Source organism: Phoca vitulina, unplaced genomic scaffold, assembly GCF_004348235.1.
Source record: "Phoca vitulina isolate PV1807 unplaced genomic scaffold, GSC_HSeal_1.0 scaffold2, whole genome shotgun sequence".
In the NCBI taxonomy this organism is placed as follows: Eukaryota; Metazoa; Chordata; class Mammalia; order Carnivora; family Phocidae; genus Phoca; species Phoca vitulina.
The window spans coordinates 76,522,500-76,538,571 of NW_022589705.1; the positions used below are offsets into that span (position 1 = coordinate 76,522,500).

Below are 16,072 nucleotides of genomic sequence, written 5' to 3' on the forward strand. Positions count from 1 at the left end.
GGAGGGGCAAAGGGAGAGAAAGAGGGGGAGAGAAAATCTCAAGCAGACTCCAAACCCAGCACCTGCACGGGATGCAGAGGCTCCATCTCACAATCCTGAGATCATGATCTCAGCTGAAATCACAGGTCGCACATTTATCCAACTGAGCCTCCCAGGTGCCCCAAGACATCCACTTTAGAACACAAAGATATGAACAGATTAAAAGGAAAAGATTTAAAAAAAAAGGTATCATGCACACAGTAATGAAAAGGAGGCTTAATGGCTACATAAATATGAAACAAAGTAGACCTCTAAACAGAGTATTACTAAGAATGTTAATACTGAATGTTACTAAGATTAAAAAAATGTTCATAATGATAAAAGGGGTCAATTTATCAAGAGGATATAATATTCCTAAAAGTGTATGCCTCCAATACCAGAGTTTCAAAATACAAGAGGCAAAAACGGACAGAAGTGAAAGGAGAAACAGGAAAATCCACAATTAGAGTGGAGATATGAACACTCCTCTTTTAGTTAGAAAATCTGTAAGGATATAGAATTGAACACCACCAGCAACCTACAAAACCTCACTGAAATGTATAGAACACTCCACCAACATCAGAATATACACTTTCAAGTGCACATAGAACATTCACCAAACAGACCATATGCTGGTCTATAAAAATAAGTCTCAGTATATTTAAAAGAATTGAACTCATACCGAAAATATTCTGACCACAACAGAATTAAGCTAGAAATAATAGGAAGATAGATGAAAACTCCCAAATATTTGGAAATTAAGTAACACATTTTTCTTTTTTTTTTTTTTTAAGATTTTATTTATTTGACAGAGAGAGACACAGCAAGAGAGGAAACACAAGCAGGCGGAGTGGGAGAGGGAGAAGCAGGCCTCCCGCTGAGCAGGGAGCCCGGACGTGGGGTGGGGCTCGATCCCAGTGGGCGCCTCTAAGTAACACACTTCTAAATAACCCATAAGTCAAAGAAGTAATCACAAGGGAAATAGAAATTGCTTTGAGCCAAATGAAAATAAAAATGTATCAAAATCTGTGGGATGCACCTAAGCAGCACTTAAAGGAAAACCTGTGCTTTAAATGCTTACAGAAGGGGCGCCTGGGTGGCTCAGTCATTTAAGTGTCTGCCTTTGGTTCAGGTCATGATCCCAGAGTCCTGGGACTGAGCCCTGCATGGGGGGGAAGGGGGGGGCGGTCCCACTCAGCAGGGAGTCTGTTTCTTCCTCTGCCCCTCCCCCTTCATGCTCTCTCTCTCAAAATAAAATCTTAAAAAAAAATGCTTACAGAAAATAGAAAGATCTCAGATAAGTGATCTAACCTTCCACATTAAAAAGCTAGAAGATGGGGTGCCTGGGTGGCTCAGTCATTAGACGTCTGCCTTCGCCTCAGGTCGGGGTCCCAGGGTCCTAGGATGGAGTCCCACATCGGGCTCCCTGCTCGGCGGGAGGCCTGCTTCTCCCTCTCCCACTCCCCCTGCTTGTGTTCCCTCTCTCACTATGTCTCTCTCTGTCAAATAAATAAAATCTTAAAAAAAAAAAAAAAGCTAGAACACAAGAGCAAATTAAACCCAAAGTAAGTAGAAGAAAAGCAACAACAAAGTGGAGAAAAAAATAAAAATGTAATAGCCAAAAACAATACAGAAATATGAAACTAAAAATTTGCTTTGGGGGCAAAAAATCAGTAAAACTGATAAAACTTTAACTAGATTGTCCACGAAAAAAAGACAAATTACCAATATTAGAAATGAAATGGTAACCATCACTACAGATCCTACAGTAATTAAAGAAATAATAAAGGAACATTATGAATAATTTTATGCCAATAAAATAATAAACTTAGATAAAAATGGGCAAATTCCTTATAAGACACAAATTATCGATATGGACGCAAAGATAAAGAAATTCTGAAAAAAACCTCCAGGGTTAGATGGCTTCACTGACAAATTCTATCAAACATTTAAAGGAATAAATACCAATCCTACATAAACTGAAACACTTCCCTACTTATTTTATGAAGCCAGTACTACTATGATACTTAGAGGACAACACAAGAAAAACTAAAAACCAAAACTCCTTATAAACAAGATGTAAAAACTCTTAAAAATATTAGCAAACTTAATTAAGGATAATTCAGTAAGGCCAGTGAGTTTATCCTAGGAATGCAAGTTAGCCTAAGAGTCAAAAATCAATAAATGTAATACACCACATTACAGAATAAGTCAAAATACCATATGACCTTCTAAATAAATGCAGAAAATTCAACTGACAAAATTCACCACTCATTCATGATAAAAACTCTCACCAAACTACCAAAAGAAGGGGAACTTCTTCATACCTGATAAAGGGTATCGATGATAAAGCTACAGCTAATATCATACTTAATGTACTAGAGGTCCTAGCCAGGGCAGCAAGGCAAAAAAAAAAGAAACAAAGGCCTATAGATTGGAAAGGAAGAAATAAACTGTCCTTATTTGGAGATATCATGTTAACACAGAAAACCCTATGGGATTTATTAAAAAGTTACCAAAAGTATCAAAACCACAATGGGATATCACCTCACACCAGTCAGAATGGCTAGTATCAAAACAACAAAAAATAACAACTGTTAGTGAGGATGTGGAGAAAAGGGAACCTTTGTGGACTATTGCTGGGAATGTAAACCGATGCAACCACTATGGAAAACAGTATTGGAGGTTCCTCAAAAAATTAAAAATAGACATACCATATGATCCAGTAATTCCACTCCTGGGTATTTACCCAAAGAAAGCAAAAACATTAAATTGAAAATATATATGCACCCCTATGTTTATTGCAACATTATTTACAATAGCCAAGATATGGAAGCAACCTAATTGTCTATAATAGATGAATGAATAAAGAAAATACACACACACACACACACACACACACACACACACACACACACACACTAGAATATTAGTTGGCCATAAAAAAGAATGAGATCTTATCATTTGCAACAATATGGATGGGCCTAGGTGGTATAACACTAAGAGAAATAAGTCAGACAGAGGACAAATATGAGTTCACTTATATGTGGAACCTAAAAAACAAAACAAATGAACAAAAAAAACAAAAAAGACTCAAACACACTCTGAAACAGAGAACAAACTTGTGGTTGCCAACAGGAAGGTGGGTGGGGGAATGGGTGAAATAGATAAAGGAAATTAAGAGGTACAAACTTCCAGTTATAAAATAAGCAAGTCATGGAGATGAAAAATACAGCATACAGAATATTGTAATATTTTAATAATATTGTATAGTGACAGATGGTGACTACACTTACAGTGGTGACCGTTTATTAAATTATAAAAAAGCACTGAGATACTGATGAATTTAACCAAATACGTGCAAGATCTGTACAATAAAAACTACAAGATGTTACTAAGAGAAATTAACAAGGCCATAAATAAATGGAGAAATATATCCTGTTCACAGATTAGAAGGCTCAGTATTGTTATGATGTCAGTTCTCCCCAAACTGATCTATTATAGATTCAACACAATCCCAATGAAATACCCAACAGGTGTTTTTGAACAAACTGACAAGCTGAAGTTAATTTTTTTTAAAGTTATAGAAATCCAAATACTTTCAAGACTTGCTGTAAGTTATAGTAATTAAGACAGTATAATATTGGCATAAGAATAGACATGTATATCAATGGAACAGAATAGAGAATTCAGAAATCCACGGAAAGGATCATCTTTTCAACAAATGGTGCTAGAATAGAAATAGAGAAATCAGTAAAATAAAAGCTGGGTTCTTTTTAAAGAAAGTATTACATCATAGTGTTCATAAACTTTTCGCTAGACTGATTAGAAGAGAGAAAACACAAATTACTGATACCAAGAATGGGAAAGATGACCATCACTAGAGAATACTATATAAAAGGCAGGGGCCTGGGTGGCTCACTCGGTTAATCATCTGACTCTTGATTTCTGCTCAGGTCATGATCCTGGGGTTGTGAGATCGAGCTCCCCCACCCTCCGTTGGGCTCTGTGCTCAGAGCGAAGTCTACCTGGGATTCTCTCTCTCCCTTTCCCTCTCTCCCTAACTGCATGCTGGTTCTCTCTAAATAAATAAATAAAAATCTTTAAAATAAACAAACAAACATAAATAAATAAGGAAAAGGCTAATAAGGGAATGTTATTAACTTCATGTTAATAAATTTAACAACTTAGATGAAATGGTCAAATTCCTTGAAAGACTACAAAGGTTACCCAAAAAGAAGTACCAATTCTTCTATACAAACTCTTCCAGAAAATGTGAAGAGGTAGAAATACTTCCCAATTCATTCTGTGAGGCCAACATTACTCTGACACCAAGACCAGATCAAGAAATTACAAGTATAGACCAATATCCCTTATTAAGGCAGATGCAAAAATGCATAATAAAATTTTAGCAAATCAACCCAATGCTATCACTTTACAAGGATAATACTTTAAGAACCAAGTGCAGAATGAATTAAGACCAGAAATGCAAGACTGGCTTAACACTGGAAAATCAAATAGTATAATTCTCTAATTAATGGACTTTAAAAAACACAACACTATGATCATCTCAACAGATGCAGATAAACTATTTGACAAAATCCAATATCCACTTCTAATAACACTCTCAATAAGCTATCAATAGGAGAGAACATTGTAAAGTTGATAAAGGGTATCTAGGAGATACAGCTAACATAATAGTTAACATAATAGTGAAAGACTAGATGTTTTCCTCCTAAGATCAGCAACAAGTTACTTGTATTACTTGTATTAAACATTGTACTGGAGTTCTAGCCAGTGCAATATGGCAAAAAAATTAAATAAAAGGCATCCAAATTGGAAAGGAACAAGTAAAAATGTGTTTATTTGCTGATGATCATAGATACAGAAACTGATGCGATCTACAAAAAAGGTACCAAAACTAACAAGTGAATTTATTAGCAAGGCTGCAGAATATAAGATCAATGTACAAAAATCACCTGAATTTCTATATACTGGCAACAAACAATCCTTTGTAAGGATGGGATCATCTGGAATTCATACACTGCTGGTGAGAATATAAAATAGTATAACCACTTTGGAAAAGTTTGGTGGTTTGGGTTTTTTTTAAAGATTTATTTATTTGAGAGACAGAAAGACAGCCAGAGAGAGAGCAAGCATGAGTTGGGGGAGGGGCAGAGGGAGAAAATCTCAAGCACTCCCAGATGAGCACAGAGCCCAACTCGGGACTCAATCTCACGACCCTGAGATCGTGACCTGAGCCGAAATCAAGAGTCGGATGCTTAACCGACTTAGCCACCTAGGTGCCCCAGGTTTGGTAGTTTCTTAAAAAATTAAACATACACCTACCATATGGCCCAGTCATTTTACCCCTAGATTTTTACTCAAGAAAAATGAAAGCATATCCATACAAAGATTTGTACATGAATAGTCATAACAGCTTTATTTGTAATAGCCAAAATTTGGAAACAACCCAAATGCCCCTCAAACAGGTGAATGGATAAACAAATTGTGGTATATTTCTATAATGGAATACTGCTCAGCAATGAAAAGGAATAAACTATCAACAAAATGATGAATTTCAAAATAATTTTGCTTTGAGAAAAGCTAGTATATATATTGTATGATTCCATTTACATAAAATTCTAGAAATTACAAACTATAGTGACAGCAGATCAGTGGTTGCCTGGGAATTGAAGGGGGCAAGGAAAGGCAGGAAGGAGGAATTACAAAGAGGCACAAAGAAACTTTGTGGTGTGGTATATTTATCTTAATTGCAGTGAGTTTCATGGGTGTAAAGAAATGTCAAAACTCAACAAGTTGTATACATTAAATTTGTTTACTGTATTTGAATTATTACTCAAAAAAGAAGAAAATCGGGGCACCTGGGTGGCTCAGTCGGTTAAGCGACTGCCTTCGGCTCAGGTCATGATCCCAGGGTCCTGGGATTGAGTCCCACATCGGGCTCCTTGCTCAGCGGGAAGCCCGCTTCTCCCTCCTCCTGCTCTTGCACGCTCTCTCTCTCTCCCTCTCTTTCCCTCTCAAATAAATAAATAAAATCTTTAAACAAAAAAAGAAAAAATCTTGAGATAAGCAATTAGTTCATAAAATAAGAACAACGTAATATGCAAAGGGAACAGAACAAGAAAAAAAAAACTCTTAGAAATCATAAATGTGAATATGAAAGTAAAGAAGTCAATAAGAAAATGTCCCAGCAAGTGGACTAATTTGTATAAAATAATGGATAAAGACAAGGCTAAGCACTTCCAGAGAGAAAAAAACAGGTTACATTAAAAGGAATACAAATTAAATTAATAACAGACTTCTTCACAAGAACATTAGATGTATGCCTTCAAAATTCTGAGGAAAAATGACTTTTAATTTAGAATTCTATACCAAACTACTGATCAAGTATGAGGATAAGGATGTTTTCAGATATGGAAGGGCCACCCAGATTTATCCATCACTTTCTTAGAAATTCTCAAAGAATGTGCTCCACTAAAATAGATCAAAAGGAAGAAATGGGGATCCAGACAGGATTCAATCCAGGAAGGCAGCAAAGAGAAACACCAGGATGATAGCTCTGCAGCAAGGCTAGAGAACAAGCAGTATAGATTGGAGCAGAACACAAGGCTCTAGAAAGGTCTCCAGGAAAAATTTTTAAAGGAATTGATAGATTACTAGGTATGTCTGGGCATTTGGGGGGGAGGGGGCACGACACAGACACACAGACAACACAGATAAGGATGTAAGTTGCATTTGTAAAAAAAAAAAATTAAGGATAAATTAATTTATAGTTTAAAAAAATTAGTGTGGTAATTAACTACTTCAGAAAAACAGATTCAAGAAAATGAAACCATAGTATACTATCTGACTTCGCAGTGAGCAATATTTGCATAGCTATAATACCGATGGATATGGATATAACAACCATTTAGGGCAACTACCACCAGAAAACAGAAAATAACAAGCGTTGGTGGGGATGTAGAGAAACTGGAACCCTTATACACTGTCAGTGGGATTGTAAAATAGTACAACCACTGTGTCAAACAGTAGGGAGTTTCCTCAAAAAATTCGCAGTAGAACTACATATGATCTAACAATACTTCTGGGTATTGTTATATCCAAAAGAACTGAAATATATATCCAAAAGAACTGAAAGCAGGGTCTTGAGGAGATAGGTATCTCTAGCGGATGCGCACCCATGTTCAAAGCAGTATCATTCACAACAGCCAAGAGGTGGAAGCAACTCAAATGTCCATTGAAAGATAAATGGATAAACTGTGGTATATACATATAATGGGATATTATTCAGCCATAAAAAGGAAGGAAATTCGGCACATGCTACAACACAGATGAACCTTGAGGACATTATGCTAAATGAAATAAGCCAGTCACAAAAAGTACTGTTTGATTCCACTTATATGAGGTATCTAAAATAGGCAAATTCACAGAAACAGAAAGTAGCATGGTGTTTACCAGGGACTACAGGGAAGGGAAAAACGCTAGTCGTTTTTTAATGGTATGTATAGAGTTTGAGATTTGCAAGATAAAAAAAGTTAATGTGAATAAATTTAACACTACTGAACTGCACACTTAAAAATGGTTTAATTGGTGAATTTTATGTTATTTTGCTTACCACAATTTAAAAAAAAAGATTAATGGAGTCATGTCAGTAGACACAGGAGCCCACTTGAAGGAAGGAGTTCCCATTGGTCAAATTTGAGACAAACAGAGCATCAAAAAAAAGTAATGACTATTATCAACTATAACACATTAATTTTTAAAAATCTATGAGGTAATAGTGATACTAAAAAAAAAATCTTCATAGAAGAATGGTAGGTAATCATTGTAAAAGAAATTATATATTTAGAAAATGAACACTTTCTATACAACTCTCTGTATAGCAGCCGATTAGGTAAGGATCATCAATGAATGCCCAAATAATTAAGAACTGCTGTGGAACTGGGGCGCCTGGGTGGCTCAGTCGTTAAGTGTCTGCCTTCGGCTCAGGTCATGATCCCAGGGTCCTGGGATCGAGCCCCGCATCCGGCTCCCTGCTCGGCAGGAAGCCTGCTTCTCCCTCTCCCTCTCCCCCCTGCTTGTGTTCCCTCTCTTGCTGTGTCTCTCTCTGTCAAATAAATAAATAAAATCTTAAAAAACAAAACAAAACAAAACATTGGTCTTAAAAAAAAAAAGAACTGCTGTGGAACAAGATATTCAAATGATACCGAAGCAATACCCCACAGATGACTTACTAATTACAAAGGGGAAAATGTGCCTTATAATGGAAAGATGTGGCAGTTAACACTTCATTTTTTTTTTTTTAAGACTTTAGTTATTTGACAGAGAGAGAGCGAGGGAGAGAGCACAAGCAGGGGGAGCGGCAGGCAGAGGGAGAGGAAGAAGCAGGCTCCCAGTTGAGCAGGGAGCTCGACGCAGGGCTGGATCCCAGGACCCTAGGGTCATGACTTGACCCAAAGATAGATGCTTAACTGACTGAGCCACCCAGGCGCCCCATGGCAGTTAACACTTTAACAAAGTAATCAAACTTAGCATCACTATTAGAACACCCTGTCATTAGGTGATGCCCCCTAATCTGATACAGGACGAATAGACAACAGTACCTATGAATTATACCAGCCAAAAATCTAATCCCTCCTCTAGATCCAACTTCCAGTTTACGGGAAATACAGGGGGATAGAGGAACAAGTTAAACGACACCACAAGGAAACAATCAGACACAATTCAGAATGTGAGACAATCTACAAAACAAGTGACCTAGATTAAGAGAGACTAAGAAGACAATAATTAAACACGTGAACCTTGATTAGATCCTGTTTGAACAATTTACAAGAAGACATTTTTGGGACAACTGGGGAAACTGGAATATAAACTAGATATTAGATGATTTTTAAAGATTATAATTAAATATATATTTCAAAAAAACATAAATAAAAAATGTTTAACCTCACTAATTATTAAAATATGTTAAAATTTACCTATCAAATTGGTGACAAAAAAATTAATACAATTTTGGGGGGCAGGACAATCTGGTAACATGTAACAGAGGTTTTTAAAATATTTATATACTTTACCCAGCAATTCCACTTCTAGGTATTCATCCTATAGAAATAAGAGTTGTACATAAATATTTATTGACCAGAATGTTCACTGCAGCATTACTAATGAAAATGGGCACAACCTAATTATCCAAGACGGAATATTAAATTATATAATACTTTGTAATCATTAAAAATCTTGAGATATTTAACATGAAAAGGTCCTTAGAATACATTAAGTATTTGGACGGTAATAGCTATTTTTTCTGATCCCAGAGGGCAGAACTAGAAACTACCACTGGAAACTACAGGGAAGCAGAGTTTGGCTCAATGTAAAGAATAACTTTTCTAAGAATTAGAATTTTTTAAGCAATGAATGGCCTGCTTCATGATTTAATGAGTTTTGTATTATTAGAATTCTAAGCAAAGGCTGAATGGTCACTTGGCAAAGAGATATATACTGATTTATATGTTAGGAGATTAAAGAGAAGATCTTAATGATCCTTTTCCACTCTAAGAACTTACAATTCCATATAAAGTTTTCCATGAGCTGCAATGTCAGGAAGAGGTTGTTGGTATTTCTTTCTAAATGTTATTAGAGACTCATGTGGCATTAAACTAAAAAGAGATTATTTAGTTGAAGGATGATTTACATTATCATATTCTGTACCAAAAACATACACATTATTGATAAAGTGAAAGATGATTAACCCAATGGAGAGGATTCAAACTGAATTGGCAGGAACTACATTTAAATCTACTCATTTTAATTTCTCTGTATCTAATAAAGAACTTGAACAGTTATACTTTTCCAAGGTGACTGAGCACTACACATATCAAAAAGGACAGGAGGCACTATATGCTTCCTCTGTTTGCTTCTGGCTGCTCTTTACTTCATATATAAATAGAGGAGCAATGAAATATGACCCCCCCCACTCTCCTCTGCAATTTAGTATATAATCTTTAAACTCTGGATGCACGAATAGCGGGCAGTGGGAAGGAACACAAGAACATGGTATCACACTGGGTTCCTAGAAAGCAGAAGTAAGCACTGGAGGCCTGTGAAATTTTTAGAATAATTGGTGATGTTCACAGTTCTTAGATGTCAAAAAGGAATCCCCTAAAAGATGCACTTTAAAAAAAATAAGTAACTTTTTACTATGGATATTTTTTCAAATAGACACAAAGTAGAAAATAACATACTGAACCCACACATAACTATCGTTCAGCTTCATTCATCAACATTTTGTTAAAGTTGTTTCCTCTAATTTTCCAGGGTTTTGGCTTTTTTTTTCAAGATCTGAAAACAAACACCTGACATCATACTATTTTACCTATAAAAACTTCAGTGTGAAAGGACACCCTTTCTTGTGAATAATACCAAGTGTTCAATAAATGTTGGCAGCTATGGCTGGGTACTGTTCTATGCATTACAGTTGTACTTAAATTTTCACATATGCTAAGCCTCATTATTACACCCATTTTGCAAATGAGAAAACTGAGTTTTTATTGGCTCAAGGTCAAAAAGCCAGTAAGCAGCGGAGCTAGGGTATGAACCCAGAAGTTAACTTTAGACTAGACTTCACTTTCCCAACCACTAAAGTATGCTGTCTTTCCTCTATATGCGTTATTCTAGTTGTTCCTCATGGGATACAGACTACTACGGTAAAGTAGGAGAGGGACTGCTGAATGGGAGAGAGACTGGAAAAGATGCTACAAACATGAGCAGCTGCTCACTGCTTTTCTTATGAAATTTTCTTTTCTAAATGCCCCAAATGAGAAAGGAAAATATAATTGGATATCATCAGTCTGAATTGCCTAGGACATAAAAGAAGGTCACTTCACAGAGGGAAAAGCAATGTTCAAGTCTCTTCCACAGAGGTTAAATATATACAAACTTCTTTTAATCTGCCCCTCCAATCAATGACCCGGGTGAAGGGGGTCCAGGCCAGTGGGAGAGGAATGTCTCTAGTTCCACCAGCCAGACCTTTAAAATAGTTCAAACAAAGAGAGCTCACAAGCAGAGAGCTGAGCCATCATTACAAGTAGCATTTGAACGCTTAATGAAAGCTTTGACTAAAAAATAAAAGGACCTGGAATAAAAAATTCTTCTGGCCGATGTAGTTCTAAAACTACTAAATAATTAAAGATTCATAAATAAAGGGGAGTCTCCTCTGAATCTTCGGCGAAAAGTTCCCCTAAAACTCTTCCTAGTGATTTATGACAGATCTTCGAGTAACAGAATTATCTTCCCTGTGGAGCCAACCTAGAGCATCCTCTTTCCCCATCTTCCACTGTCCCCAAACACAAACAGAAGTGCTTCTTCCTTGTTCCTAGTGCACTTTATACATAATTCTATTAGAATTATATCTCTATTGATTAGAGGTATTCTAATCAATAATGTGGTATAATTATCTTTTCCTTCTCTGAGCTATCAATTCCTAGAGAGCCAGGACCCTACTTTGGTCCTCTTTACATTTCCAATCCCTAATCTTCAAACCTACCACCACTGAAAGTAGTTGAGAAAGGTTTGCTAAATGAACAAAGAAGCTGAAGATGATGGAATATGGAGCAATCTTCATGAGAAAGAATCCTTTTATCAGTACCTCTCTAATCTCGGCACCTTCATTATAGCCCACAAGTTCCCCTCCCTTTAGGAGCTTTCCGATCAGCTACTAGTCCAGGATGAATAATAACATAGACAATAATCTCTTGAGGCCTGGAGAAAGAATCCTGTCATTTTGGTTTGTAAGAGCTTTTAGTGAACCAGGGAGAACTCAGCTTGAAGAATCTGGAAGGTAGTCAAAACCTTTTAAGAGCTTTTATTCAAATGTCAAGATGCAGAATGGTATTTGAAATGCTTGCTTTTTACATTTAAATCCTAAAGGAAACAAGGAAAAGAAATAATTCTAAATAAGAAACTAACAATTACTAAGCAGCCCCTGGTCATCCACTTCTATTTTTCAAACAAAAAATTCCCTATCTAAAAAACTACAGGTCTGGTTTCAGCCCTCAACCATAGCGGAGGCACTCTTCATGTACTGGTATGAGTCTCCTTGGATCACCCTCTAATACTGGTTAGCCAAACCACTTAAGATCTTATTTGTTTAGGCAATCCCTTCAAGTAAAAATCTTTGGGTAAGAAAGTTATCTCTCTCATCAATTTAAGAAAACTCAAAATAATCTCCCAGTTTAATCTGTATTACACTGGAAAAAAAAATCCCATCGCATCTTTTACATGCCATTCTGTGGCTACCATGTTACCTTGGTTAGTGTCCTTCGGGTGTTCTATATGAGCAATGACTTCCTTGAGATAACTTTCCTTCTGCTTTTCTAGATCTGATTGTGAAAACGTCGGAACATTAGTCCTTGAACAAAGCAAACCAGAAGGAGGAAAAACAGTTCATTAGAACCATGAGTACAGTGCTTTGTAGAGAGAAGTCATATATTGCTGATCAGTTAAAACTACTAACTTGCAGAGGCAAAATACTCTTTAAGATCCAGTGACAGAAGACAGTATTAGTAAAAAGCTGAAATCAAGTATGAAGGTAAGAAAAAAAGGAAGATGAGAAATAGATACAAACTCCTGTTAACAGGGCATAAGAAAGTGAAGATTACCTAGTCCCTAGAGAAAGAAAGCACTTGTTGAGTAATTCAAGGTTAATCAGGACATAGCTAACTTGACAGAGAGCCACAGAAAAACTGAATTAGATAAAGACCAAAAAGAACCAGCTGGATGTGGCAATTAGAATACTGGTGACCTTGGCAAGAACAATGTCTGGCCCTTGCTCATCCTGACTGCACTGATAACTGTGGAGTCAGTGGATGAGAATATTGAGATAGTAAGTACATAACTGCCCCAAGTAGCCTGACTTGGCTCCTTGGTATAATTTCCACTTTAAGTAAGTCACAAAGTTTCCCTCAATTATGCAAACAAAACAAAACAAAAAAACCAAAAAACTGGGGTTAGGGACAGTAGTCAAAGGGGACTTTAGCCTTATTTTTAATATATTTAAAAAAATGTAAAGCAGTGGGGCGCCTAGGTAGCTCAGTCAGTTAAGCGTCTGCCTTTGGGTCGGGTTATGATCCCAGGGTCCTGGGATGGAGCCCTGCGTTGGGCTCCCTGCTCAGTGGTGAGTCTGCTTCTCCCTCTCCCTCTGCCTGTCGCTCCCCCTGCTTGTGCGCTCCTCTCCCTCTCTCTCTGTCAAATAAATAAATAAAATCTTAAAAAAATAAAAATAAATAAAAAATTTAAAGCAGGGGCGCCTGGGTGGCTCAGTCGTTAAGCATCTGCCTTCGGCTCAGGTCATGATCCCAGGGTCCTGGGATCGAGCCCCACATTGGGCTCCCTGCTCAGTGGGAAGCCTGCTTCTCCCTCTCCCACTCCCCCCTGCTTGTGTTCCCTCTCTCGCTGTGTCTCTCTGTCAAATAAATAAATAAAATCTTAAAAAAAATTTAATATCTGTATAATCAAAAAAAATTTTTTTAATCTCATTGTAAGGAAGCCAATCTGACTCAACCTAAAAAATAGCTTTGCTAATTGAGAAGGCCCATGTAGAGATACTGCCATCTCCTGGCAACAAGAGAACAGATTGAAAAGGTGACCCAAATCCACAACCTCCACCATAATTTTTCCCCAAGGACAGTTGCATTCAAGTTGGGAGAGATGACAAAAGGATTTTCTACATAATTGTATTTTAATATTTGTGTTAAAATTATTCTAACCTCCTGTCCTGTGACCAGGCTTCCCGATGCACAGGAAAAGAAATCTTACATTTATACAGTGCTTTCACTAATATGTCTTTTTTACTCCCAAAATAACCTTGTGAGGCAGCAGAAAAGGCATCATTAGCCTCATTTGTTGACAAATAAACTGAAGTCACAGATCATTTGACTTGCCCAAGGTCACAGAGCTACATGTTAGCGGTCCCAGAACTTAAAAGTATGCTTACACCTGGTACATGGTTTTATTCCACACTAAGGGGTAACTGAGGAGGGGAAGAAAGAAATTGAAGAGAACAAATAGAAACCAGAATATTATCATACTGTTACCTTCTTTTGGCTTGCAGAACAGGAATGACTTTGCCTAGTCTTCTCTCATTGACTTTCAGCTTCCCCGAATCCTTGTCAAGAACATCCTGCTTTCGTTCAGAGCAGAAGGAAAGATAATTATAAGGAAAAAGCTGAAAACACTATTGATGGACATATTCTTTTATTCTTAATAAAGGCTACAGAGGCATATTTCTGAACCCTCCTGTGTACCAGGCACTATGACAGATACTTTAAATGAGATAGTGACTGTAATTTTAAGGAAAAGGAAGAAACCCTAAGTGGCATGCCCATTTGATAGACAGGGAATCAGGCTCAAAGAGGTTAGGTAAATTGCCCAAGATTTTTCAGCTCTTCAGTGGCTGATTAGGTGCTGTATCTCATTTAGCGTGGCAACCAAAGATTGAGACTTAAGCTGAAACCCAAAGAAGGGAAAAATAATAGTAAAATCATCATTATCTTAGTAATTATTCAATAAGTAGTAATTTAATATTATATACCAGTTACTATAAATACATTATTTCATTAATCCTTACTATACTGTGAAGTATTACTTAGTACAATTTATAGATAAGAAATATGAGGAAACAGAGAGGCTAAATAATTTTACCAAGGTCACAGTTCTAGTCAGGATTCAACTCCCAATTTGTTTGATGAATACAAAGCTCTGCTATACAGCTTGTGAATGAAAATAATTTTTCTCTTTACATTGAAAAAAATATACTTACTTTGTTTGATGAACTGGAAACAACCGGAAACCTCACTTCACAATGTGATTTATTTGATCCATTTTTCCAGGATGACCCCGTATTCGGAGTCTCTGAATGGTCCAAGATCTGAGAGAACACAGGTGTAGTTCTCTTACTGTCAGGTATATTTTTATCAGACACAGTTTGTTCAAAGTCATTGTCTGAAGGAGAAGAGAGTGGGGGCACATCCCAAGCAGAATTACTGGGACTGATCCCTTCAGACTCAGTGCAGAGTTTGCTCTCATTTGGGCTAAGACCATCTTTTCTCATCTCTTCCCCAAGGGAGGAGGGTTTTTCAGTATCTTTGGATGAATCAGTCTTGTCCTTATCAAGCACAGCATCACAAACTGTTGGATCAAACGGTGTAACAACTGTTATTTTTATAAGATTCTTTTCTAGTGCAAAGTGTCTGTTTAATGGTTTAGTAGGAGTTGGTCCATGACCAACTGATGTACTTAGTTGAGGTAGTTTCAAGAGGCCAGGGGTCTCAGCTACTGGTCCCAAGCTATACAATGAATTTTTCTCTTGGGAAGTGTCAAATAGAATTTGACTCCCTTTCCCTCCCTTCTCAACACGCCTGCTATCATCTTTAAGGTCATCATCCTTCAAGAGCTCCTGAATATCTTCCTCTGTGAAACTAAAATGGCCATCATCTTCTTCTCCCTCAGACAGATCCAGCAAGGAGTCATCCAATCCATCCTCATCCAAGGAACCCCAAGAAAATGGGGCATTGTCTTTAGGCAAGAGAGAAGTTCCAGAAGACTGTTCAGAGGGCACGAGTGAGCACGTCATATCTGGAAAAATAAGAGGCAATTTCACCGAGGAACAGAAATTACCCCTATATCAACTTCTATCTGTTCTACAGTGGTGGTGTCCTGATATTTCGAATTCTTTGCACTGTGACTTGCAACATGAGAAATAATTTTAAGATATTTAACCTTACCAGGATCATGGAAATATACATTAGAACAGTGACATATTTTCTTCCTAACAAAATAGTGAAAATTAGGATGCCATAATATCTAAGTTGATAAGGATATAGGAAATAAGCATCCTCACACACTATCAGTATAAAAGAGTGTAAGTCAGCACAATATTTTGTGGAGAGTAATTTGCAATACCATTTGACCCCACAATTTCAATTCTGTGAATTTTTCCTGCAGCAGTACCTATACAAATGCACATGGATACATT

General features: G+C 36.9%; 1 protein-coding gene across 11 annotated transcripts in view; it reads right to left on the reverse strand.

The window, feature by feature from the left end:
- The window catches only part of S100PBP (S100P binding protein), a 45,169-nt gene that overhangs the window by 11,180 nt on the left and 17,917 nt on the right, over nucleotides 1-16,072 (reverse strand). For 8 of the 11 annotated variants that reach the window (XM_032388663.1, XM_032388681.1, XM_032388641.1 and 5 more), the window contains 3 exons: nucleotides 14,858-15,672; nucleotides 14,133-14,221; nucleotides 12,345-12,448 (listed from right to left, as the gene is read on the reverse strand). In XM_032388663.1, coding sequence (XP_032244554.1) covers nucleotides 12,345-12,448; nucleotides 14,133-14,221; nucleotides 14,858-15,670 — 1,006 coding nt within the window. In that variant the 5' untranslated portion in view covers nucleotides 15,671-15,672. Of the gene's footprint in view, nucleotides 1-9,116; nucleotides 9,145-12,344; nucleotides 12,449-14,132; nucleotides 14,222-14,857; nucleotides 15,673-16,072 lie in introns of all 11 variants that reach the window. The other 3 variants (XR_004297554.1, XM_032388723.1, XM_032388699.1) reach the window with 2 other exon arrangements.